Source organism: Aspergillus lucknowensis (genome assembly GCF_044049455.1).
Source record: "Aspergillus lucknowensis strain CBS 449.75 chromosome Unknown BJX67scaffold_8, whole genome shotgun sequence".
In the NCBI taxonomy this organism is placed as follows: domain Eukaryota; kingdom Fungi; phylum Ascomycota; class Eurotiomycetes; order Eurotiales; family Aspergillaceae; genus Aspergillus; species Aspergillus lucknowensis.
In genome coordinates this window covers 451,086-476,261 of record NW_027263552.1, presented here as the reverse complement: position 1 = coordinate 476,261, position 25,176 = coordinate 451,086, and the positions used below count along the sequence as shown (strand labels likewise).

At 52.3% G+C, this 25,176-nt stretch overlaps 9 protein-coding genes across 9 annotated transcripts; 3 read left to right on the top strand and 6 right to left on the bottom strand.

Moving 5' to 3' along the window:
- Window positions 1-520: 520 nt before the first annotated feature.
- Window positions 521-2,204, bottom strand: BJX67DRAFT_323186 (Zn(II)2Cys6 transcription factor domain-containing protein). The gene is made up of 3 exons (XM_071027365.1): window positions 2,079-2,204; window positions 1,303-2,027; window positions 521-1,248 (listed from the first exon to the last, which is right to left on the bottom strand). The coding sequence occupies exons 1-3, from the start codon at window positions 2,140-2,142 to the stop codon at window positions 622-624; spliced, it is 1,416 nt and encodes a 471-aa protein (XP_070888826.1). The 5' UTR covers window positions 2,143-2,204; the 3' UTR covers window positions 521-621.
- Window positions 2,205-2,413: 209 nt separating this feature from the next.
- BJX67DRAFT_347097 (uncharacterized protein) lies at window positions 2,414-2,932 on the bottom strand. The gene has a single exon (XM_071028496.1). It carries the CDS (start codon window positions 2,916-2,918, stop codon window positions 2,646-2,648), a length of 273 nt encoding a protein of 90 aa, XP_070888825.1. The 5' UTR covers window positions 2,919-2,932; the 3' UTR covers window positions 2,414-2,645.
- A 6,457-nt stretch (window positions 2,933-9,389) lies between these two features.
- On the top strand, window positions 9,390-11,220 carry BJX67DRAFT_347094 (transcription factor TFIIE subunit TFA2). Its single transcript, XM_071028495.1, has one exon. It carries the CDS (start codon window positions 10,096-10,098, stop codon window positions 10,978-10,980), a length of 885 nt encoding a protein of 294 aa, XP_070888824.1. The 5' UTR covers window positions 9,390-10,095; the 3' UTR covers window positions 10,981-11,220.
- On the bottom strand, window positions 11,221-13,006 carry BJX67DRAFT_347091 (3,4-dihydroxy-2-butanone-4-phosphate synthase RIB3). The gene is made up of 3 exons (XM_071028494.1): window positions 12,570-13,006; window positions 12,326-12,443; window positions 11,221-12,228 (listed from the first exon to the last, which is right to left on the bottom strand). The coding sequence occupies exons 1-3, from the start codon at window positions 12,631-12,633 to the stop codon at window positions 11,694-11,696; spliced, it is 717 nt and encodes a 238-aa protein (XP_070888823.1). The 5' UTR covers window positions 12,634-13,006; the 3' UTR covers window positions 11,221-11,693.
- A 435-nt stretch (window positions 13,007-13,441) lies between these two features.
- Window positions 13,442-15,529, bottom strand: BJX67DRAFT_370640 (uncharacterized protein; the record flags this gene model as incomplete). The annotated part of the gene is made up of 2 exons (XM_071030944.1): window positions 13,442-15,393; window positions 15,487-15,529. The coding sequence occupies 2 exons, from the start codon at window positions 15,527-15,529 to the stop codon at window positions 13,442-13,444; spliced, it is 1,995 nt and encodes a 664-aa protein (XP_070888822.1).
- A 329-nt stretch (window positions 15,530-15,858) lies between these two features.
- BJX67DRAFT_322737 (putative ubiquitin conjugating enzyme (UbcK)) lies at window positions 15,859-17,120 on the bottom strand. Its single transcript, XM_071027363.1, has 2 exons — window positions 16,244-17,120; window positions 15,859-16,194 (listed from the first exon to the last, which is right to left on the bottom strand). The coding sequence occupies exons 1-2, from the start codon at window positions 16,753-16,755 to the stop codon at window positions 16,089-16,091; spliced, it is 618 nt and encodes a 205-aa protein (XP_070888821.1). The 5' UTR covers window positions 16,756-17,120; the 3' UTR covers window positions 15,859-16,088.
- A 640-nt stretch (window positions 17,121-17,760) lies between these two features.
- BJX67DRAFT_378890 (putative serine/threonine protein kinase) lies at window positions 17,761-19,425 on the top strand (the record flags this gene model as incomplete). The annotated part of the gene is made up of 2 exons (XM_071032436.1): window positions 17,761-17,846; window positions 17,916-19,425. The coding sequence occupies 2 exons, from the start codon at window positions 17,761-17,763 to the stop codon at window positions 19,423-19,425; spliced, it is 1,596 nt and encodes a 531-aa protein (XP_070888820.1).
- A 477-nt stretch (window positions 19,426-19,902) lies between these two features.
- BJX67DRAFT_370637 (NupC/NupG family nucleoside CNT transporter) lies at window positions 19,903-21,873 on the bottom strand (the record flags this gene model as incomplete). Its single annotated transcript, XM_071030943.1, has 3 exons — window positions 19,903-20,190; window positions 20,253-21,501; window positions 21,575-21,873. 3 exons carry the CDS (start codon window positions 21,871-21,873, stop codon window positions 19,903-19,905), a joined length of 1,836 nt encoding a protein of 611 aa, XP_070888819.1.
- Window positions 21,874-23,417: 1,544 nt separating this feature from the next.
- On the top strand, window positions 23,418-25,174 carry BJX67DRAFT_378888 (putative CECR1 family adenosine deaminase; the record flags this gene model as incomplete). Its single annotated transcript, XM_071032435.1, has 2 exons — window positions 23,418-23,541; window positions 23,598-25,174. The coding sequence occupies 2 exons, from the start codon at window positions 23,418-23,420 to the stop codon at window positions 25,172-25,174; spliced, it is 1,701 nt and encodes a 566-aa protein (XP_070888818.1).
- Between the last annotated feature and the right edge of the window lie 2 nt (window positions 25,175-25,176).

Here is a 25,176-nt window from a genome sequence, read left to right as displayed (position 1 = left end):
CCGTATACCATGAAGAGATTAACGGAACCATCTTCCGCTCTGCCAATGAAGATGTTGTAAGTATAACCTCTTATCTATCTCTATTCTAGAAATGTGTCCGTATCAGCGGTGTGTAACAAGGTGCACCTTCGGTTCTTTTCGCCGTCGACAACCGACTAGCCTTCCCGAACATAGGGCTTTCGATCGGCAACGGTAGACGCGTAATGGTTCGATATCGCTCCGGTCAACGTATACCCCAAGACCGGGGATACCATTTCTATCTGAGACCACGTTAGGTACTCATCCTGAGAAACAGCATGCACTGTTCCTGGGTTGTTTCGAGGGATGGTACTCCAGGTGGATGGCCTTTCGAAGTCTTCGTCGATAGGTGGAGGGCTCTGCATCTGAGACGCTGCAGTGACAGTGGTGAGGTTCTTCATAGGAAGACAAGATGTGGAGCGTTCTCAGATTAACAGGGCTTAACATCCTCAGGCGTGAGACTGGTCAATTTCATGTAACAAACTGTTTGGAGAGTCGTAAACCAGGAATGGCTCGATGGTGCCCGCGGACAATGATAAAGTAACGTCCAATAGTGTGAGTTGTGTACCGTAGGCCGTATGAGACATATCCCGGAAGATCGCTTTAGTGAACTGAAGACGCAAAGGGTAGGACTCGATGTTCGGTGGCGTTTGCTGGTGTGGTTAATCCTGATCCTACGGGCTCGACAGCGGAAAACTCACCAATTGACATCATAATCATACCAAACTCATCCGTCTCCTCTAGCCACTTCTCTGCCCTACCCTCCATCTTGATGCCCGGTCGAATACGTTCGAATTCCCACTGGATGTAGCCTTCTCCACCCCACCGGGCGAGCCACTTGATATAGTGCGCATTCCACTCCTGCTCGTTTTGGGCATGCCACAGTATCTTTGCGGCAGGTGCAGGCATAAAGCCAAGCTCGCGGCAGTTGAACGCGGGCATATTGTGGAAGACGGCGTACGCCCAGTGAAGGAGGTATAGGGCAAGAACTGCTCGTCGCTTAGATGTAACGTGCACCCAACAGGCCCATGTGGGGCGCGTCTGCTCTTTCTCTTCTTGAAGGAAGAGACCCGTGCTGGAAGCGTAGTTGACGAGTTCTTGGACCTTGCGGAAGAGATTCGCCTCGGGTAATGTGGGAACAGAGCTTTCAGCTGGGAAGAGGATGATGATGATATACATGACCACTGCTTGTAAGACGGCGAGTAGAGACGGTTCATCGAGCTCTTCGTACTGCAATTCATCTTAATACGGGCCTTTATTAAACACGACGAGTTGGATACGCACCTTTGTGAGAAGTGTATTTAACTCATTCACAATCAACCTGTGAACCATCTCCTCCGCCCCTCGGCAACGCCCATGCCACATTTTGACCAAGGTAAAGCAGTTAGCGAGGGGCATCGGCAGATTCTTACTATCGCCAAGTTGAGTATGATGGATCAGAGGAGGAGTCTGAAAGGAGTCCGCGAGCATCCTGGGCCAGGACCGCAGGACACGGAATATGAAGTCCATGCTGTGGTTTGCCAGGGCGACAGCGGGCGACTCTACCACCGGTTTTGGTGATGGGACCATTGGATGCGGAAGATCGTTGATAAACTCGGACGAGAATATATGCCCAGAGTCGTTAAGAAGGAGGGCCATTGAGTCGCGGCGTGGTGCGAGGAAGGCGTTGAGATCGCCGGTTAAGCTCAAGTCCCAGTTGGAAGTGTCTGACGAGAAGTGTGAGTCAAAAAGGCTGGTCGAAGTGGCCGGAGCAGACGGCTGGGGGAGAACCGCTGCCTGTGGCACCTCAACTCGGAGAGCCGCGCTGGTTTGGTCTCCCTCTGGCGATGGTGGAGATGTCGGGTATGGGTACTCGCACGGTATCTGGCGCATTGAGCAGCGAGAACAGCTTGGGCGCTTCAGATTGCAGCGTGTCTTGTCCGTCACGCATTGGGTACATGCCTTCCGGCGCACTGTCTGTGGCTGAGGCTGGTTGCACTTCTTTCTGAGGTGCCGCATAAGCGACGAGCCTGTGTGGCGTCAGTATCTGTATAGAGAAGGGTCTCGGAGAGGCAAGCTACGGTGGCTGAAGGAGGTCGCACAAAGGGGACACTGGGTCCTCTTCTCGGTGTTAGTTGTGCCCATGGTCGTGACCTATTTGATCTGTCAAATATTGATTATTGTTTTCCAACAGGGAACAACACAGGGTGGGCGCAGGTGGTGGTTGACGCTGCACTCGGAATTCCGGGCTGAGCTCGAACAGTTGCTGACGCTCTCTCGACGCCTTCTTCAGCCAATCAAATTCCCGCTTTATTCCACCAGATCTGGTGTTATACTTCGTGGATTCAACGTAAGATTAAGGGAAGCTCTTGAGACTTGATGGCGTCGACGAACAGAGCTCTCCGCTCAAGTCAACCCGGAGTTCCAGGTCCCCATCCACGCTCCAAGTTGTATAGAGCCAGCCCCCAAACAAAATACATAAATGCAAAAGCCCGAGTACCCAATCCCAAGTCGAATATCCATCAAATAAATAAGTACCCAAAGCGGAATGACAATAACCCACATTTTCGTCTGGGCCACACCCTCCAGCCTCCCCGTCCTGCCCACGTTCTACCGCACCGTCCTCGCGCCCATCGGCTACAAGGAACTCATCTGCGTGGCTGAGTGTTAGGGCTACTGAGAGCGAGAGAGGTGCTCAAGATGCTCGTGATAGTCTCACGCGGCCCAGTCGAGAATTTCTCCCGGATCAGTCGCGGAATCAACGATGCCAGGAGATCGGAGGGTGAGGTCGGCGAAATTCCAGGGATAAGCTGCTTATTAGCACAGTCATCCAGACATCTGTATACCGCGGAGTGCCGGGTTGAGCGTCCGTCACTCCTGCAGGCAACGATGGACTCGGCGTTCCTATGAGCTTGTTTCATGAGCTAGATAGAAGCTATTCGACTCGGAAAGATCTCTTCGCGACAGCGACAATTGGATTGTAGCAGAGAAATTAGTCTTCGGTTTTGCCATTCCCCCATCCCTCATGCCAATACTAGTAATAACCATAACAAAGGAAATATTGAAACATGATCTGTATGGCCCACTGTCTTCCCTCCCAGTTGAAATGCTGAAGTCTTCAAACAAATACAGATAATAAACCCAAGAATATCTGTTCCTAAATCCTAAATGCAACCTAAGCTCCCCGTGTATGGCCACCACCCCTGATCCTCTTCCCTCCACTCGCCCCTCCGTCAGTCCCGGCATCGGCCGCATCGTCCCTCGCTCTCTTGTTTCCCTGAGGGACAAACTGGCGGGCACCGGCATTCAGTCCGCCCCGACCTGGGCTCGCTTGCCCCTGCGCTTGTCCCTGCGCCGAGGGTTGCGTATTTTGATGTCCACCTCTGCCGTGCTGGCTTCCTCGCCCGCCTCGGCCCCGAGGAAGACTAGAGCCACGCTGGCTTTGTTGCTGACCTTGAGCTTGGGGCTGCTGTTGAGGTGCCTGGGCTTGAGCTTGGGCTTGTGACGGCTGGCCGAATGGATTCTGCTGCTGAGCGCCACGGCCGCCTGTTCGACCGCCTCTCACAACTGGAAGTCCAGACTGCAAAGCACGCATTACCCCTGTTGGATTAGCTCCAACTGGAGGTTTGCTTGGCAGTGCTGAAGCTTGCTGGGGCTGTTGCGGTTGCTGCGGTTGCTGCGGTTGTTGTTTATTCTGAATCGGCCCAAATGGGTTGGGCGCAGCCGCTGCTGGAGAGCCGCCTGCCTGTGCCGGTGGTGCTTGTGCCCGCGCCTGCTGTTGGGGTTGCTCGGTTGGCTGGGGTCCTGCTGGGGTAGTGCTTGCTGAGGTAACCGCTATCTCAGGAACCGGCTCTGGGGCTGAGATGGGTGCTGGGCCCTGCTGTTGATTCGGAGCCCCACTGGGTGTTGGTGAAGCAGCAGGTGGAGGCTCGGACACTTGCGGCGCAGGGGAGGCAGCTTGAGTGGGAGTCGGGGCTTGCGTAGGCTTTGGCGTTTGTGCTTGGGCTGGCGGGGCTTTGGCGGTCTTAGCGGTCTCCCACACTTCAACCACAGGCTTCTGGGGAGTTTCCGTAGCCGCTTTTTGGACCACATCGACTTTCGCCTGTGTATTCCGGTACCTTGAATCCAGCATGCTGATTCTGGCCAGGTACTTCTTGTCCGACAGTTCAACAGCAGACTTGATCTTCTCCTCTGTACCCTCGTCAAGCGCCTTTTTGAGCGCCTCCCGCTCCTCGTTGAATTTCTGCTCCGCAGCCGCAACAGCATTTCGAGTGGACCGCGCACCCTGCTCTCTCTCCTTGGCGACTTGTGCTTTGATATTGTTGCGGACAATTGTTCGAATAGTCTCGTTCTTCACCACTAGTTCTCTTGCCTGAGTATCCGTGAGCTCGGGGAGACCAGCGTCGGCCTTGCTCGGGGTGGCAGTAGGCTGTTGGGTGGGTTGGGTCGCGGGGGTTGTAGTTTCCCCTTGAGACACTGGCTGTCCTCCTTCTTGCCCTGCTGTTAACCTTTCCATCTCCTGTCGATGGCCCGCTCGAACTTCGGCCATCTTATTATTGAAAGTCTCCTTCAATCTCTCAACACGCTCCTTGATCTTCTGTTCGTGCTCGGTATCCTTCGCAGCCAGAGCAACGTCCTTTTCGGCAAGGGCGGCTTCGAGACGCTGGATCTTCTCCTCCAAAACCTTAACCCTTTCATCGTCGCTCGGGCCGGACTCCTGGATGGTCGGAGCAGAGAGCTGGGTTGCCGACGTTGCGTTGACAGCCGCTGCGTCCTCAGTTGCTGGCGTAGAAGGCTTCTCGGCGAGCTTAGTCTTCAGCTCATTCAACTCCTCCTTAGTCGCCTTGAGCTCCTCCTGAATGACTTCTTTTTCCTGGACCACAGCGTCCAATTCCGTTTGCTTGGCCTGAATGCGGCCCATGAGGTCCCTGTTTCGAGCTTTGAACTGCTCTGTCAGTTTCGATCGAAGCTCCTGTGTCCTGTCTTCTGCGGCCTTCAGCTGCCCAGGGAAACTTGCAGCTTCCGCCTCCAGTGTCGCACGAGCAGAGACCGCTTCGTCTCTCTCCTTCTCCAACGTCTCTAGTTTCTCCTTCAATCCTTCCATCTCAGCGGGGTCTACACGATCGTACTTCTGGAGAATGTTCTGCGTGCGTTGTTGCCAGCGATCTCTATCGGTTTGTAATAGTTTCATCTCCCCATCCTTCGTTTCCACAACGTTTTCGAGCTCCCTGATACGGGTCTCAAGGGGCTCGATCTGTTGAACTAATTCATCAACGCGAGCGGACTTCTCAGCAAGCGCAGTCTCATTTTGTTTAACTTGACTGCGCAGGGTAACACTGCTCTCGCGGAACAGGTTGAGTTCGTTTAGCGTCTCCATGAGCTTGTTGTGGCTCAAAGCCGTGTGTTCACTATCGGCGGTAGCACGACGCTGCTGCTCGAGCTTGAGCCGCGCCTCATCAAGCTGAGACTGAGTATATTCGAGTTGCTGGCGAAGTCGTTTACCCTCCTGCGTTGACAGATGGTACTGTACGTCGACAATCTCCTTCTCGCGACGCAAGAAGCTGATAACTTCCTGCAGACCCTCAAGGTTTGGCGCCGTAGTTTCTCCGTCGCCGTGTTCGTTTTCGGCAACGTTGGCACGATCACGTTGCAAGGCTGAGATCTGTTTCGTAATGTTTTCAACCTGGGAGTGGAGCAGATTGTTCTGATTGAGGACTTCTTCTCGGCGTTTTTGTAGCTCCAGGAGCTCCGTCTCATACCGATCCTTGCGCTCATTCCAACTTTCCTCTTTTTGGGTAAGGTCTTTCTTGTACGTATCAACTTGAGTCCGCAACTCGACGGCTTCTAGCTTAAGCTGACTCGCTTCGGCACGAACCAATTGCAGATTCTTTGCGGCTTCGGCGTGCTTAACCAATTCGCTCTCATAGTTTTGCTGGGCGTGCTGAGCAATCTCGGCCTGGGCTTTCAAGTCCTCCTGGTGATATTGAGCAGCGGCAATTTGGCGTTCATTATCTTCCGTCAACCTTGTAATTTCGGCTTCCAACGCCGCCTTCTGCTCCTCTAGATGCCGAGTGGCTTCACCTTGGTCATCCCGAAGTTTGGAGAGCTCGGTATTAGACGTAGAAAGCTCGGAGGAGATTTCTTCGATTCGCTTCTCCAGCTCTTGGATTTTCGTATCCTTCTCCTCCATGAGACGCTCAGTCTCTTCGCGATATTGGTCGTTCGTCTCAGAAACTGATTGCAGTCGTTCTTCGGTGGCCTGGCTGATGGCCTTGTAATCCTCCACTTGCTCCTTGGCATGCTCGAGGTCACTCTTGGATAGTTCTAGGTCGCGCTTCAGCTCCGACACCTGAATGCTCAGTTCTTGCTCGCGCGTTAATCCGTTCTCTCGCGGTCCCTCGGCAGGGCCAGCAGTCGTTTCAGTTGGAGCGGCAGACACGCTGGGTCGGGAGTGAAGGACTTGAAGGCGCTCCTCGGCACTACGGAGCTCAACAGTAAGTTCATCAACGCGGGATTGCAAATGATCCCTTGTCGTCTTCGTTGCAACTAGCTCCTCCTTCACTGAGCTCAGACTCGTCACCAAGTCGTCAATTCGCTTCTGATTTTGCTCATGCTCATACTCTCGTCGCAGGGCGGATTTCTTCGATTCCTCGATCTCGTCGTTTAATTTCCGTTTCGTAGTCTGCAACTCTGACTCAATGGACTCAACGTTAAGCTGCAGTCGCCTCCGGCTCTCGTTATCCGCATGCTCTCGCTCATTAAGAATATTCTGCAAGTTTGCGTTGAGAGAGTCCAGGCGGCTTCTCTCGTTCCTCAGAGTCTCATTATCTTCAATCAGTCGCTTCTCGATGTTCTTCCAAAGCGTCTTCTCCGCCTTCAAGTTTGCGCTCTCGCGCTGAAGGCTATCAACTAGACCTTTCGTTTCAACCAGGTCCTCTGCGGCCTGCTGGGTTTTCAGATCTTGACGATTGGCATTCTCCAGAAGAGTTGCGTAACGTTTCTGCAGCTCAGAGTTCTCGCTCTTGAGCATGTTGAAGTTGCTCTGCAGAAGCTCTGCACGCTGGGTGGCAGCGACAAGTTGACTGTTCGAACGACTGATCTCACTCATAAGCTCGCTGTTCTTGCGCGAAAGTTCGTTGACTTGCTGCTTCAGAGCGGCGTGGTCTGTCGCGGTTTCCTCTCTGAAACTATCGAAGTGTGCTTGAACCTTGCGAAGCAATTCGGCATAATCAGGGACACCCTTCGCCTCTTCGGGTGCGATAGGAGCGGCACCCAGAGGAAGAGATTGTGAGAAAGCATTATCCCCACCAACCGTTTGACGGCGACGGGTCAACATACTGCGGAAGGTGTCTCGCTCCTTGACATAGCTCTTTGTCTGAGCAACAAGGTTCGCGATTTCATCGCGATATGTCTGAACTCTAATCCGTAACTCCTTCAGCTCTTCTTGTTCTTGCTGCCGAACAGCATCCTTTTCCTGCGCCTCAGCGCCTTCCATCTTATCTCCTAGTTCTCTCAGCATGCGACGAAGCGTGACATTTTGTTCCTGAAGCTCATGCAAGTCCTTGAACGTCATCAGATTTTGGCTTATGAAGCGGCCTGTGGGGGTGAGATCAGCAGAGGCATCTTCAATTTCCTTGCGAGCAATCTTCTCAAGTTCCTCCCTATCGTAATCTCCGCCTTCCTTCAAAAGGGCCGCCTCCAGCACCAGGACCTTAACTTGCGAACTCAAGTCTCTGAGCTGCTGACGTAGAATATCACCTTCACGTGCCAGTCCCTCCACCTGGCCTTGCCACTTCCTAGCCTCTTTCGTTGCATCGTCCCGTTCTTTTCCGGCTGATTCGAGGATATTAGACATCTCAACGACTGCATTCTCCAGTCTTGAGTGGTCGGCACGCAGCTCGTCGATTTCAGGTTTGCTCGCTTCAAGATCCTGGACCATTTCATCCAAAGTCGATCTCAATTCCTGACTCGTCTTCTGCTCAGCGACGAGCATTGTTCGCATCTTATCATATTCAGTGTACATTTGCGTGAGAGTAAGACCGCCCTTGGATCGCGACGCTCGTGGAGAGAACGCGCCAAGAGGGGTGCTCGGGCGGAGAGGAGTGCTTGGAGTTCCGTTCAACCCGCGGGCTGGGCTCATGGACCTCCTTCCAGCAACTCCTTCTGTCTCAAGTTGGTTGATCGTAAGCTCGAGTTCGGCAACACGGCGTTCTGCCGCCTCCTTGTCGCTATGTTCGGTCTCAACCTCAACACGCAGGCGTGAAATCTCCTCCGCTGCATCTTCTCGTACTTTCTCCAGGGCCAGCTGGCATTCCTGTACACGTTTCTTTGCCGTCTCGGCGGCATTACCTTGTAATACTGCAAGTCGGTTCGCGCTGTCCAACTCAATTCTAAACGACTCAGCCGCCTGGATGGCCTCCTCTTTGAGTTGTTGAATACTAGAAAGGGATTCCTCATAGCGTTGTTCAACTTCATCCAAACGGCCTTTCAGAGCATTCTCGCTGCGCCTCAATGACTCGATATTTGCAATAGCCTCCTCGTTTTCACGCTGAAGCTCCGCAATCCGAGCACTTTTTTCCTTGCGGAATTTGAGGTGTTCAGCAGACTTTGTTTTCAGCTCCGTCTCGAACCACTCGTTATTCTTCTTTGTCAGTTCCAGGTCCTGCTGGAGACTTTGTTCGCGGAATTTGGCACTGGCGGAAGCGGAGTTTGCGGCTTGAAGGTTCTGTTCTGCCGTGGAAAGCTCGCGCCTCAATTCGATGGTCTTCTTGTGTTGCGTAGAGAGCTCCTCGGCGAGTTTATCGTAGGCTGCCGATTTAGATTCAAGCAAGGCAAGAGTATCGCGATTTGAGGCCTCAAGGGAAGTTATGCGAGACTTCAAGGTGCTAAATTCGGATTCATTTGATGTAGAGGATGATTTGAGGGTAGCGATTTCGGATTCAAGGCTCGAGCGGACATTTTCTATACCTGTTAGCCTGGATCGGAAAACTTAAGTATGATGCAATTCACCCGACTCATGAAGTTTTTTCCTGGTTTCTTGCACCTCGGCGTGACCTTTCTCGACCGAGCCTTTCAGCACCTTGATCTTCGACTCGTTGCTGCGAACAGCATTCTCGAGCTCGACATCAAGTCGTAGCTTATCGGACTTTAGCTCATCAAATTCCCGCGCCTTCTTTGTGATAGCTTCTAGGAGCTGATTGACAAGTTCGACTGTCGGAGCTTGGGTAAGAGTGCTCAGGGTCGACTCAGCAACGGAATAATGCGACGAAAGGAAGGGCAATTCGATTGTAGCGGCAGCCATAACGGCTGTGGGATGGTCGCAGCAAGCTGCTGCCTTGAAGTGTCCAACCTACAGCCCAGGGTGTCGCGAGGCAATCGTGGTTGCAATTGTCCCAAGTTCAGGTAGCTCTCTCCGTCGAGCCGCAGCTGGGTTCATTGTTTGACGGGAGTGTCACGTGACCGACGCCTTCGCTCGATCAAGATGGCCCAAAACAACCTCGCATTCACAGTTTTTCAACTCAGGTCCCCGAAGCTCAGGCTGCTTTATCTAATTGAAAACACGAATTTCATCAAACAGCATGGAAGTGATGCTTCGTTCCCTTTTCACAATGACCAGTTTCTCCAATACTTCATGCGTTTTTCTTGAAGAAGCAGTCTACCATGGTATTTACGTTGTCAGTCTCAAACTTGAAAGTCTCAGCTGAGAGAGGGGAACAATCTCGGTTTTGTATCTACTCAAACACCATGACTGAAACTCGAGGTATGAGGCTCATCAACATCTCAGGTGACCAGAAGCACTCGACCCTAAATATAGTAACGCAATACAGTCACGTGCTAGCCTTCATCTGAAGGTTTCAAGGGCCCGTTCTGAACTCGCACGACTCTTCGCCGCAACATCTGGACGTCTTCGCACACGAGCTGCAGAAACAGCAAAGTGTCGCTTAATCTTCATCGAAAGCTCACACACAGGCATCTTATATGTCAGCTTTAGTCCTTCTCGAGAGCTCCCTCAGGCTCTGACGAGCTCAGTCTCGCCTTCTCAATTTCGCCCGCCTCCTTCCATCCGCCCATCTTAGCAACACCCTTCGAGCCGCAATCATGGCACACCTTCAGCAACAGCTCAAAAGTTTTAATGCAGGCGTTGTCGACTATGCGAACCGAATGCCCCAGCAGCGACGGTTCGTCCACAACAACTCCGCAAGCAGTTCCCAGGTCCCTTCATCAACCCCCACGCCTACGCCCGGTGGTACCGGCAGCGAACAAAAGAAGAAGCGACACGATGCAGACATCGTTTACTCGCAACCCGCTAATACGGGCACTGGCAAGGATATTATGACGCAGGTGGTCTTCGCTATCGAACACATGAAGAGCAAGGGTGTGCCGCTTACATTCTCGGATATCGTTTCATATCTTTCCCTGCAACATCGCGCGAATGATCAGGGCTATGTACAGGCGCTACGAAGTATCCTACAGGTACATGAGAAGGTTGAGTATGACCCCAGGGGAGCGAATGGCGAGGGTACATTCAGCTTCCGCCCGCCGCACAATATCCGCACCGCCGAGCAACTGCTCCAGAAACTGCAGACTCAGACTACGGGGGTTGGAATGAGTGTCCGAGAGCTCCGCGAAGGGTGGCCGAACGTCGAGGATACCATCAATAAATTGGAGAAAGAGGGAAAACTGCTAGTCACGCGGAACAAGAAGGACGACCATGCCAAAATGGTTTGGGCAAATGATCCTTCGCTGCTCGAGCATTTCGATGATGAATTCAAGCAGATCTGGGAGAAGATCAAAATCCCTGAGCAGCAGGTGGTCAAAGAGGAGCTGGAGAAGGCGGGTATCCTTCCCACAAACAAGAATAAGATCGTCAAGGCGCGGCCAAAGGTGGAAAACAAGAAAGTGAAGAAGCCTCGCCGCAGTGGCAAGACCACCAACACACACATGATGGGCGTCCTGCGAGATTACTCGCACCTCAAGCGATAAACCGTTGGTCTCCCCTCGCACAGTGCCAGCCTCGGAGCTCTCCGGCTCACTATTCGCACAACGCGAAACTATCAGGCTCTTATTGCATTAAACGGCGTTTCCGTCTGGTCAGGATATTGGATCACCGGACTTGTTCTTTTGCTCTCAGGCGCTTTCGTCTCAGTCGCTATTGTAAACTATATTCCCCAGGTCAAAAAGATAGATACCCGAGAAATGATACAATGAATATTGTCCTTGATCAAATCCGCGCAATAAGAGTGTCGTTAAGACTCATATGATCCTGCACAGTCCAGCCAGATATGTACTGTCATTGATTCACAGGCCGATGAGGCTGGATGCCCAACACGCAGACCATCCAACAGAGGCTAAAAGGCGGAACAGAACAGCCGAGGTATCTTGACGCCACTCTACTGCGCTCTTCCCAATGTACGGGTTGTATCAGTATGATACTGCAATTGAATAGTCATGTACCTCATAGACCACATGTCAGTCGTCTAATCTATCTCAAATATTATATCTTGATCTTTCTTTTCCCTCATTCCAGCTCTCTAGAGCAGCAAAAAAAGAAAAAGGAAAGGAAAGGAAAAGAAAAGAAGAGCAAAAACCGTAGACACACAACGCGCATGTCCAAGTCCAGAAATGGAAGGCGCAAAATGTGCACCCCGGCCTCAGAACTATACAAGTAAACCCGAGATATGCATATGCGTTGTTGTTCAATGCTTCCCATTCACAGTTGAATTAGAAATGGAAGCCGGTCCCTCGACCCGCTCGAGATACTCAACCAGGTCTTCGATAGTGCAGACTTTGATTCCCCATTTCCGCCCGAACTTCAAGCAGCTATCGCGTCTCATCATACCATTGTTGCCTGAGATCTCTGGAACGCCCTCGACAACGTCTCCCTCCTCGACTAACTCGCCGATTACGCCGGCGGGAGCCTTCCCGGCTAGCCGGCAGAAATCAATCGTAGCTTCTGTATGGCCCTTCCGCTCCCGCACACCGCCGCTCTTCGCCTCGAGGGGGATGATGTGGCCTGGTCTTCGCAAGTCTTCGGGGCGAGCTGAGGGGGACGCGAGGGTTCGGCAGGCGAGAGAGCGGTCTTGCGCTGAGATACCGGTTGTGACAGAGGGGTCGTTGGAGTCTACGGAGATCGTGTATGCGGTTCCTTTGGGGTCTGCGTTTTCAATGACCATCTGGGGAAGCTGGAGTTTGTTGGCGATCTCGGGGGTGACGGGTGCGCAGATCAATCCACTAAGCGAGCAACGGGTTAGCCTCGTGAGATCAAGACAAAGAAGAGGATGCGCTTCTCGTTTGTCGAGCCCAAAGTCCGAGGGGCAAGACCACCAACCTGGAATGGCGGACCAAGAAGGCCATTTGGGCGGCTGTGATGGACTCAGCAGCAATAATCAGGTCGCCTTCATTTTCCCGATCTTGTGAATCCAGAACAACGATAAATTCCCCATTCTCTATCGGAATCGCAAAGTTAGCCCCGCTCAACAAAGAAGCCGTGAAACGATCGATTCCCGGCATCCTCAAACGCAATCGTCGAGAGGGGAGCAAGGAAAGATCGGATTATTATTTAGGCCACTCACCGAATGCTTGAATTGTATCCTCAATAGAATCAAACTGGAGCGCAGGCTCTGTAGGTGAAGGCATTTTGGCAGAGTCGGAGCTTCTCCAGCTTGAGATTCTGGGTGAGGAAAGCAAAAGAAGAGGGCGTGGAGGTCAGGTCAAACGAGGTTTCCCTGACACTGGGTCAGAATGTGATCCAGTGCGACCCGCCAGTCCAATTGCAAGGACTCGAAGGAAAAGATCACAGGATGAGTGGCGGCGGATTTTGAGTCACGGCACAGTTCTCGGTGAGCTCGGAACTGCAGGATAAGGTTCAGATGGTGCAATTGGACAATGAAAATCGCTTTCGGTTCGCAGAAGCCACGAGGAAAAGTTGGCAAGACAAAGGAGTCAGGAGTTCTCGGGAGGATGTAGTCAAAACTGGGCGAAAAAAGACAGACAGAAGGTGGAAGAAACCGATTGCAAATGGTTTGTCAGTCGTTATCACACCCACGTTTTTGGCGACGTCGCGGCTGGCCCGACCGAGGCCTGTCCGAACATTGTGGGCAAAGAATCCCATCCGAGGCTCCAGTTCTTTTCCTTACCAATGACTTAAGAACCACAAGCAGCTCAAATATTGGTATAGACATACAAAGGCCAGTTTTGGCGAGAAGTGTATAGGGAGAAAAGTATATAATCCGGCGCTAAATTATCATAAATCTATATATGAAGCAAGAAAAAGCCATCTAGATAAACAAAACCCCGTTAAATAGAATCCGCAGCATCCGAAAAACAAAGCTTAGCTAGTCCAGTTCTTGGCAAGATAAAACGCTGGTCGTGTAGATGAGGGCTGTTTCACAACCCAGGAATGAACGTTATAGAGCCACCAAAAGCAAAGGCAGCGGTTATCGAATTAGAGGCCAAAATCGCCCATCCGCCGCACTTCGTCAGCTTGCGTCTGGAGGGCCCTTCGCATCATCTTTGCATATTCTCGTTCGCGTGCTCGTAGTTCCCGCTTTCTGGACCGTACCTGCTCTCGTACGATCTCGTCAACCTCTCCATCTGTGGACATTCCGTCGTCTTCAACGACCTCTTCCGAGTCTGGGGTATCAGAGAATCGGATACGCCCGAGGCGATCTCCCGTCCAAACGAGAAGCTCATCTCCCGTAAGATTGCCGCCAGTTGGGAGCACTTTTCGGGCAACATCACCTTCGTTCTGGGCGCGAGATACGCTGGCCCATAGCCCGGCTGGATCCTCGGCACCAGCGCCGTCATGGGGCTGAGAATGCATGCCTGAATTGAACGTCGTTCCCGCAGGTGGTCGACACGAGTTGATATTCAGCCGACGGACTTCGGTGAGCCCATCACGCTCAACCCATTTAATATTACCGTCCCCATCGGAATAAACGATTCGTGTGCCGTGTGACTGGACGGATAGAATCTTCGAGCGGGCGGCACTCTGCCGATTTTGGTAGGTTGTGGTGAGGCTTGAGGAGCAAGCAGAGGGGCCCTCTTTGTCACTCTCGCCTGATGGTGTCAGGCGGTATAGTTCGAGGGAGCCTTTCCCATTATACTCCCCACAAGCCACTACTGAGTGGGTCTCTGGGTACTGTGAGCTGGCGAACACCGGAAACCTGGGTGCAGGGACAGAGACGAGACCGCAGAGGCTTCCGCCAGAGTGGACCGTATTTTGCAGTTTGGGGAAGTATCGACGGTCGTACTGCAATATACTAGGGAAGCGTCCAGCAAGGAAGATCGAATTCACGTGCGGCGCAGGAGGGTGCAGAATTGCAAGAGGCCCCGGTTGAAACAGTGGTGCATAGTTCTCACTCGTGTCCGAAGGGTCGGGGCTTCGAATGCGATGCGGAGGCCTGCCGTTGGGCTGGAACTGTAAAAGTGGTGAATCTGGGGGCGTATAGATCAACGACTCGGGAACCAGTGAAACCATCGGCCCCTCGCAGCGTAGGTTGATAGTCTCTTCCTCCTCTAATTTGGATAGCCTGCCATCATAGATATGGAGACTAAGGGTAGTCGCTAGAGTCAACGGTACGGAGTAGTCCGTTTCCTGCGACAAGGAAAACACCGACCAGGGATAGCGTTGCTGGGAGATCACCTTCAGAGTCTCGAGGTCCACTTCGTTTAAAACGTTCCCCACGGCCAGGTAGGCCCTTTGGCGAATCGAGTCCACACTGACACACTCCCCCAGGTTGATAAACTCGAGGGCCGACTTTGCTGCAGAATTCTCTTTCCTTCGAGACATATCAGCTGTCAATATTCCCTGCGCGCTCGTTCCAAGTATACTGCCTTTTGTAACCCGAGATCCGATTTTATGGGAGTGATTAAGGTCCCAAATACAAACCGTTCCATCACTTAAAGGCGATACAACTTTGTTCTGCCTTGCAGAACTCCAGTCTTTCAATAAACCCATCCCTTTCACTTCCAGATAATTCTTACCGCCGCCCTCAGCTCTTGTGAACGGTTGTTGGAGCCAACTCAGTGAAACTGGTCCGTACCGCGCGATATACTCCGAGTACCAATCGACATTTTCGCCCTCCGTTGAAGGGTCCCAAGCGGCCGCGGCTCTCGCCCTCTCACCAAATGACGGCCACTCATCCTGGGCATTTGGACCGGCATTATTTAGGCGGGGATGAATTAGAGATCGAAGAGACGACTGCCCGAGCGCACTCAAAGACGCGGTGGTATTTGAGACAAGGCTCTCAGAGGCTCCGTTCCTGGGCCGAGTGGCAGAGACAGCGGCCCATGTGTTCTCATAACAATGCAGACGCCAGACGCTATTATCGCGGGCTAAAGCGAAGAATTGTTTCGAGACGGATTGAAGCTGTACCTGCTCCGTTGGAGTAAGGTCTGTGATTCGACATCACGCAAGCGTGTTAGAGACTGATTCTCTGCATGCTGCGAGGCTGATGTGGGGTAAACAGTTGAGCAGGCGGTGCTTACAGTCAATGATCTTGGTGAGGATTTCCACAGGCAGCTTCTCCATGAGGGAAAGTTGTCGAGGCCACCATTGAGGGCGGTCCCGGTCTCTGTAACCTTCCACCTCGCTGACTGCAGGACGCAAGACAAAGTGCATAATCTTCATGGTAGGAGGGTCGACTGTCCGCTTTATGATTCCCCCGCGATCTGCAAGTGCTAACGTCACGTGCCGACAGGGGCCGTACTCCAACCCTCCAGAGGAAGATTTTGCATGTTGTACAAGATAAGAATACTTGTGAGAGTACTATAGGCTGAGACTAAGGACCTATGAGACACAGTAAAAACAAGGAACCGGTAAAGGCCATAGTGCGTAGGAGAAAGGTCTCCTTGCGTCCAAGAACTCCGTTTCTCCAGATTGCCAATTGACAGATCCCCAAGTTCCGTGGTACAATGTTCCTGCCTGGGACGGAATCCGAGTAAACGCAGGTCCATGAGAACGAGGCGTCCATCACTAAGGGTGGGAGTAACCAAAGAACAATGTAGACCCCGGTTTGATGCAATGCTTCCAAAATAATACCAACCCGTCCAAATTAACGCCGAGTAAAGAGTCTAGAAAGTGTATGGCATCATTCAACATCCTCAATGTCGCGATGCCTGGCGAGAACGTGGCGCTTATACTCCTCTTGATTAGTATCCCAGAGCTCCGCCGCCTGAGCGTTTAGAGGACTCGCACTATTGCACTGTTAGCGGGACTTACGATGCTGAGAAAGTGTGATCATACTTGTTGGGTTCGCCTAGGAGACTCTGCAAGCTAAGGAGGACATTCTGCACGTTATACACAGCGCTCCATTTGTCCCTAAGGATGTCTAGACAGATGCGGCCAGAGAAATCGACGTTTGGGTGGTATATTGGTGTCTTGAAGAGCACGGTAGGTGGGGAGTACGGGTAGTTATTCGGGAAAGAGAAGGAAAGCTTAAATGTCAGGCCTTCGTACGGTGTTTCTGATGGGCCGGTGATCGTGGCAGTCCAGGAAAGAAGGTTCCCATCAGCATCTGGGAAAGCCGAAATCCCGGGAGAGGGGGAGACCATGAGCTGCATCAATTCCGACTGCAAGCTGAACGAACCACGAATTGTTAGCATGTGCAGCTTAAGCTCTCTTAGCTCGTCTCGGCTAGAATGCACATACCGCTTGGTCACTCCCTGCGTGTCATTCCGCTGAGAAGATCCCCCCAACTTGGAGGCTTCGTGCGCATTAGGCGCTGAGTTCTGCGTATCTTCCATCGTATAGTCCATTGCAGCCGACGAAGGAGTGGAAAGAAGTGACGCTGGTGTTTTTGAGAGATGAGAAGACAAAGGTCACCGATGAAGAAAAACGGGGGGAAAAGATCGAAACGGTAACGCTGAAAAGTACAGTGCTTAAACGAGAGCAACAGTAGCAGGGAGAGGTTGCTCTGGAATGGCGGCGGGTTCCGGATGCAGAAGCGCGGGTGGCTGGAATGGCGGTTCGACCCAAGTACTACCCAGAAACAGGCAGGGACGGGTTCTGAATCGACGTTATCAGATCCTAGGGACGCAAGAGTAAAAGAAATAAAGTTGGATGCAGTGGAAGACAAGACAAAGAATCTAGTGCTGAAGAGCAGAGCAGAGAGCAGAGAGAAGCGCAGGTTCCGAGGTGGGAGGGGAGGCTTGGAGCGCCTTTTGTTTACCACAGCAACCATCCAGCAAAAGGCCCGCCCGCATCTGACCAAGCCATCTGCTCCTTTCTCTTTGTCGTCAGGACCATGGCCCCCCGTCGTGCCTTTTTTGAGCGCCAATTTTCAATAATAGTATATCATCGATTTTATTCGACCACCTGCCAGGTCAAAGCGACCTTTTTTTGGAAATCCACTCTCATGCTGCTCTGCAACCTGCAGCGGGGCTTGACCGCAGATCTTATGGACAGTTGATGGTGAGCCGAGCAATCACCTCAACTCACGGTGAGACTGGCAAGAGAACTGCTCCCGGAAGTTACCTTCGGGATCGCTTCATGAAATGTGCTCCGTGGCGTCTGGTTCCACGCCATGGCGACCACCATGGATCCTTTGCGACCGGCTCCGATCAACACACTGCCCAAAAAGGATAAAGTGGCTTTCGCGTGCCGACCACCACCGCCGCGTCTCAACAGTCTCGTCAACCATCAGTCCTTGCTTGCATTTCCAATTCGACAGGGAAAAACCATGAGCTGAGATTTTACCCTCTACACTAGATGGTTCTTCAGGCATTTTATGCTTTGCTATCCTAAGCCTCACCCGTCTCAAGATGCATCACTCCCAGTTGGCGCCACTGCCCATTGACCTGCCTTTCCGAATAGTCTCCAAGACATTTGGTCAAGGCGCTTATGCGAGGTATGTTTTCCATGCTCGACATGCTTTTACTGGACTTTGTCGGCTCCGCTGACGCCTTGGTCTTTCTAGTCTGAAAAAAGCCTGTCCACTGGACGCTGACACCCCAGTCTTCGCCGTTAAGTTCATCAACAAGGACTATGCGGCTCGCCACGGCAAGATCAGTCCGCGACAACTGCTGATGGAAGCTACTGTGCACAAGCATATCGGCGACCACTATAATATTATTTCCTTCTTTCAGACTGGAGAGGACGGCGCGTGGCGATGGATTGCAATGGAGCTGGCCGAAGGAGGGGATCTCTTCGACAAGATTGAAGCGGACGAGGGCGTCGGCGAGGATATCGGCCATGTATACTTCTCTCAGCTGATAAGTGCTGTCGGGTATATGCACTCGAAGGGTGTGGGCCATCGGGATATCAAGCCGGAGAACATCCTTTTGACGGCAGATGGGAATTTAAAAATCGCGGATTTTGGGCTAGCGACGCTTTTCGAATACAAAGGGGGCACGAAGCTGTCTACCACTTTCTGCGGGAGTCCTCCCTATATTGCCCCGGAGGTTATCACCTGTAGCACACGAAATCAGGTGAAGGGCGATGGATATCGCCCTGACGTGGCAGACATCTGGTCCTGCGGGATAGTTCTTTTTGTCCTCCTGGCTGGAAATACGCCCTGGGACAGTCCGACAGAGGACAGTTACGAGTTTCACGAGTACGTTAAGACTAACGCCCGCACATCCGACGAACTATGGCAAAACCTGCCTTCCGCGACGCTATCACTACTGCGTGGCATCTTGAATATCGACCCGCAAGGCAGGTTTTCTCTGGAGGATGTCCGAAGACACCCTTGGTTCACCCGCCAAAACAAGCATCTCACGCCCGATGGCAGGCTCCGCGACCCCATCAAGGTAGCCACATCCATGTTCGAATCCCTCCACATCGATCTGTCACAGTCTGTCTCCCGCCCTCTGAACGGGGGCAGTTTTGGCCCTGACCGGATGGATATCGATGTCGGCGACGGCCTAGGCGCCGAGCACAGGATCTCATCCACGCAGCCCGAACTACCGGGAGGCGACATGCTTATCGACTGGGATGCCCCACATCTAACAGACGTCTTCTCATCAAGCCAGCCAACAGGTAAACTACCAAATAGCCTCTCCCCCGAAATACTCGAAGACGAACCCATTATGTCCCAATTCTCGCAAAAGCCCTCTGTTCCACTTAGCAGGACGCAAAACGCCCAGCGGTTCCACGATATCGTTCCCTCCCGCTCCATGGCCCGATTCTTCTCTGCTTGGGAACTCAAGTTACTCGTCCCTCTTATCTGCGAGGCGCTGCATCGTCTCGGTGTCCCCGTCCCTAACGTCCCCGCTGTGTCTCCTGGTGACAACTCCGCTATGATTCGGGTTATCACTAGAGATGGGAGGATGTGCCCTTTGCATGGGAAGGTGCTTATCGAGTGTGTCTCGGAGGGTCTCTTCGAGATCGAGTTCATGAAGGGGAAGGGAGATCCGCTTGAGTGGCGGAGGTTCTTCAAGAAGGTTGTTGTGCTTTGTAAGGATGCTGTTTATATGCCTGATGTGTAACCCTTCTATTTAACGACGCAGTTGGAAACTCATTACCCCTGACCCTTCATGTGAATTGATGTATGATTCATCCTGCCCAGGTTTGTTGGGTCGTTCTTGGGTACCATTCAACAAAAGGGGGTGGAGGTCGGGGCCATGAATGCAGTCATGAAAAGAAGCCAGTAATGAACCTCCAGAAGCTCAATCTGTACTCCAAAAGGGTATCGTATCCTCTCAGTTCGTACACACCGGTGTCACGGTAATATGAGACAGCCATAAAATTAGATAGAAAAATTATTACACCACACTGGAGCCGGATAATACATCAATATAGAATCCCGCCCACGGGTAGAGAAGGGATATATATTGTCAAACAGATGGCCAATGAATTTTCTGAACGGAGTATCCCACATAGAAACCCGGGCTCCAGAAACATGCATTGCCGTTGGGCGTCGGCTGGTACACAGGAACGCCAGAGACCACAGAGAGTAATGGGACTTAGCTAGGCGTCGTCTGAATGAACTGCTCCTCATTCTGGATGAGAAGGCCGGCAATCGCCGCACTAGTGAATGTACTGATTGCGCCCGTGAGCATGGCGCTCACGGCAACGCGGGAGACGTCGCCAGATCGACTTGGCGCAAGTTGCGCAAGCACACCGATTTGGTTACCGAGGGAGCCGATGTTGGCGAAACCGGCAAGAGCGTATGTGGCAATCAAGCGCGAGCGAGTGGAAAGATCTCGGAATTCTTCTTCTGTTTGCAGAGCGGTGTAGGCAACGAATTCGTTCTAAGAAGCGAGGTATGTTAATGAGTGAACGATTTGAGTAGGGCATGTACAGTAAAACATACAGCAACAAGTTTCAGACCGATAAGTTTTCCAACTTTCAGGAGATCCCCGTCACGGGAGACGCCGAGGAGGAAGGCAATTGGGTAACAGATGTAGCCGACGATGAGGTCAAGCGTCAAGGGCGGATCGTTGATGTTCAAGTACCGACCCCACCAAGTGAGGAGACCGTCGATGAGACCAATAAGACTGATGATACAGAGGAGAGTAGCTCCGATCATGCCCGCAATCTTGATACCCAGCCAAGCGCCTTTAGCGAAGGCGTCAAGGAGATTCGTGGGCTTCTCATCGGTGTCTTCGGGGACGATGACTCGACCGGCAGTGAGCGTTTCTTCCACTTCGGGCCAGCGTAATTTGGAGGCCGCTAGTGATGCAGGAATACTCATCACACAAGAGGAAATAAGGGCTTGGGCGTTGACCCCCATTCCGAGGTAGGCGACCAGGACGGATCCCGCGATGGTTGCGAATCCAGAGCACATGATCTGGTGGATTTCGGCCATCGTAAGGTGAGCGATGAAGGGCTTGATCAGCATGGCGGATTCCCCCTGTCCGATGAACGGAGAGGCAGCTGCTACCACGGCCTCGGCACCAGACACACGCATGGACCAGAAGAAGAAGACGGCGAGCTTGCGGATAGCCCACTGGAGGACGCCGACATAGTAAAGAAGCTGAACGAGGGACACGAAGAAGATAATGGCAGGGATGACCGTAATCAGGAAATACGGATGGTCAACGATGAAATTTGGAGCCGTAAGGAAGTCGACGCCCTCTTGGGCGAAACCGAGGAGCTCTCTCGCCAAGAAGGATATGAAATCGAAGATATCGTAACCGGCTGTGGTTCGGAGGACGAAGAGCGCAACGATGAATTGCACCAACATACCAACAATGACAGTGTGCCATACAATCTTCCTCCGGTTTCTGGACGTGAGCCAGAGGACAAAGATGCAAACTGCTAGACCGAATAAGCTGACAGCGCGGTCCGCTCTGCTGTTTCCTGGGGCTTCGGCAGAGGCAAAAGAGCCGATCAGGATGACACCAATAGTCAGTAAAGCGCCACCTGGGACTCGCAGACGCTCAGGAATAAAGGCTACAATTTTGCTGGCGGTGTTTTTCCATACAAAGTGAATTGGCCGCATAAGGATCGAGATTGGTACGTAAAGGAAGATCATCCGGAGCGTGATGGCGAGATAGAGTAAGAAAGGAATTAACCATCCCAGGTCATGTCGGTGGAGAATAAGACCAGCAATCCACCACCTTTATCAAGCAGGAGAATGAGTTTCGATCTGACAGTGGAAAGACCGCGATATCCGCGGCACAAAGGACTCACCCGGTAAACAAAAGCCAGATGACAGCATATAGGACATGCTTGAAATACAGCTTGAAATAACGGCGGGCCCTCGATTTCAGAGCCGCTGATCGCCCTCCTGCTTCGACATCCTGCCCGCTTGGGTTACTGCTGTTATCGATGGCGTGCGATTCCGGGGCGCTCTTTTTTTCCGAGGTTTCTTTCGAGGAGCCAAAATAGTCGTCTAAACCCGCCGACGGCGGCGTGGGCTGTGAGGACCGCCTGATAGAGTCCTCTGTGTCTTTTGGAGGCACGCCCTCCAAGACGTTCTCGGTCGTCATTGTGTTGAATCTGTTGGGACGACATAATTGTTAGGCCAGCTGGAATGCACCTCAGCGATTGAGGTACGATGATGCTTACTAGTAGACGGTAGGCATGAACTGAGAAGCTCACGACCAGGTGAAGAGAGCGACGGAGGATCGGCAGTAGCTTACGGGACTGGATTCTCGAAGGCACGAGGGGGATCACGAGTTAAAAAGGCATGGGGAAAGGAAAGAATTGGGGTCAGCTTTGATCGTGAGTTCAGCTCGGAAGATAAGGCAAGAAGACAAATTAATTCAAGCGCAATGGGTCAGGAGGTCTCCGAGGTGTTATCAACTTATCATCCAGCAAGGGCGATCGAGCGAGCGAGCACCATCCTGTGCGGGGGGAGGCACAGCCAAAGACGAAAATTTCCTCGTGGCTTTTGGCTCGATCCGACCCTGAAAGGAGATGCTCGAGCGGCCTCCAGGGCTGATCGCATGATGATTCGTCTCTCCGGCTTGACCCAACGGCCTCCGTCTCAAAGGTGGACCAAGGGTTGTTCCAGTCGGCTTCTGGAAAAGATCAGATCCATGCCCTGGAAGCGAAGAGGACACGAGGACTCGTTTCTTGAGACAGCAGCAGGTGCAGGGTTGCATCAACAGTGGCCAAACACTTGCGATGCGGGCTGTTCTGAGCTTCCAAGGTTTGTTCGATCTCAACCCCAATTGTCAGGAGCCAATCAGGCTTGTTCTTGCGAAGATCAGCGATAAGAATGTTGCAACGCTAAACCCGAGTTCTTGCGCAGCCAAGCCGAGATGCTCTGCAGGTGCGCTCCTGGAAGAGGAGAACATGACCGAGGCCATCTCTCCTCCTCCTGACCACGGCAGCTCCTGCTGGACTCGACATCTCATGGCTCACGTCTCCCAGATTGTTCGCGACTAGGCACTTCCTTGGCTCGGCGAACGCCGAACCTGCTTCAAGTCTTTGCCCCTAGCCAGATCTGTACCTGTCCTCCCAAATTCTAAGCCCATAACTATCGGAATAGCCCTCCACGAAGCAAGAAGACTGAGCAAGCATGTCAAAACAATTCAATCATGTTCAAGGATTCTGAGCACCACGTCCATGCCTCTTGGCTTCATGTCGTTGAAGAAAAGCCCTGGAACGCTAAGACCAAGATATTTTAGTGCATTATTTTAGTTCACGAGCTAAAGCAGGCCACACGCTGAAGGTTACATTCAGGTCATGCCAATGCACCACGGATCACGGTTCTTCCCCAGATTTCTTAGGGAGACATCTGGTCGATTGACGCATGTCCTCGAACGAAGACAGCGTCAAGATTCGAAAGTGCGATGATTCGGAGTCTAGGAGTTGTGGCAAACACTGGCACACCCGGAAACGGTCGCCGTTTCCAGCTGCGAGGACCCCTCAGAGACTGTTGCCAAGACCCGCTGTTTGGTAGCCTTATTTGAGCTCAACGACTCAGAGATTCATGAGACCATGTCTCATCTCCGAAGCCTGGGCGCACACGACATCGACGAACTGCGAGCGCGGCCAAAGTACTAAGAATAATCATCCGGCAAGAATGGATTTGGAGAATGGTTCATGGGAGGCCGAGGAAGGGGTTCCCCGGAGCCAAGATCCGTTCATCCAGCGGTTCCTGGATGGACGTGATTCATTAATCCAGAAGGAAGTTTCTCAGCGACACGGTCAGACTCTCGTCCCGCCCGACTATCTCATCCCTAACCACCATTCGTCTTGACAGATTTCAATCTGCATAATTCTTTGCCGCCAGTGGCCCACAAGGCATGCCAGATCGTGTCCCAGGTCTGTGCGCAAGGGCAGGCGCAGATCCAGAAGGATGAATCCCAGTTAGACGGCATCCTGCATCCGAGCCTCATGTCGGACCAAGCCAGGAAGCGCCTGGAAAAGTCCGATCTCTGGCGAATTATACGACGTCTCCCCAAAGGGTCTCTTCTGCACAGCCATCTACCGGCAATGGTTGATCCAGAGTTTCTCATCGACCAGGCTTTTACGACACCAGGAATCCACATGTCTAGCCCCACTCCCCTCACAACCAGGGCCGACTACCAAGAGGCGCCCCTTCGATTTCAATATTATTCCTCTTTATCGGCTGAGGTCTTGAAAGACAAGCCCACACCGTGGTCCCATGATTATTGTGCCCCGACCCCTATCGGTTTACAAACAGCTGCTGCTTCCTTCCCTGACGGCGGAGAAGCTGGGTTCCGTCGCTGGCTGAAAAGCCGTTGTACGTTGTCGCCATACCATGCGGGGGATGGCAGCAGAGCAGTTTCGGACCTCTTCAGCCGTTATCTACCCATCATCGGCTCTCTTTTTCACTATGAACCTATCTTCCGCTCTTGTTTAAGGCGCATATTCTCGCAGTTGGCCACCGACAGGATAAGGTATGTGGAGTTGAGGGTTGCCTTCACCTTCCAATACACTCTTGAAGGGCGTGACTGTGCTGAAACGCATTACGATGGGTGGCTTCAGATCTTCCAAGAAGAAGTCGAACGATTCAGAAGCACTGAAGAGGGTAGAAAATTCTACGGCGCGCGGATAATATGGGCGACCATGCGCGAATTATCGAACAAGGATATAGGGCTCAGTATGAAGCAATGCCTTTCAGCAAAGCACAAGTTTCCAGACTTGATTTGTGGGTTTGACCTGGTTGGCTCCGAAGGCCGTGGGCGGCCACTTAACGACTTGCTTCCAATCCTTTTCTGGTTCCGAGGGCGCTGTGCCGACGAAGGGATGGACATTCCGTTTATCTTCCATACTGGCCAATGCCTCGGTGATGGGGACGAAGCCGATGATAATCTATTCGACGCAGTATTACTAGGCTCCCGGAGAATCTGCCAGGCCCTCTCACTTTATAAACACCCTCTGCTTATTGATATCGTCAAGTCAAAAAGCATCTTGCTTGAATACTCTTTGACATCAAGCGCATGTTTTGGACTCACCACCTCCTTCCAGTCGCATCCTCTTGCAGCTCTCCTATCTCGCGGAGTTTCCGTTGCTCTCAGCAACGATTGTCCAGGTATATTCGACCTTGGAGAAAATGGCTTGTCATTAGAATTCGGTCTGGCTCTCCTGGCTTCTCACAACATGGGTCTCACCGGTCTCACCATGATGGTGGAGAACTCTATTCGATGGAGCTGTTACGAAGACCAATCCCAGAAAGAGTGGATCTCTGACATTGAAGAAGGGATTGTCGGTGAAAGCTTAAAGGCCACTCGTTTACAAGAGTTCTACACTGATTTCGAGAACTTTTGTAAATGGGTTGTGCAGGAATTCGCGGAGAAATACCATGTAGCATGAAG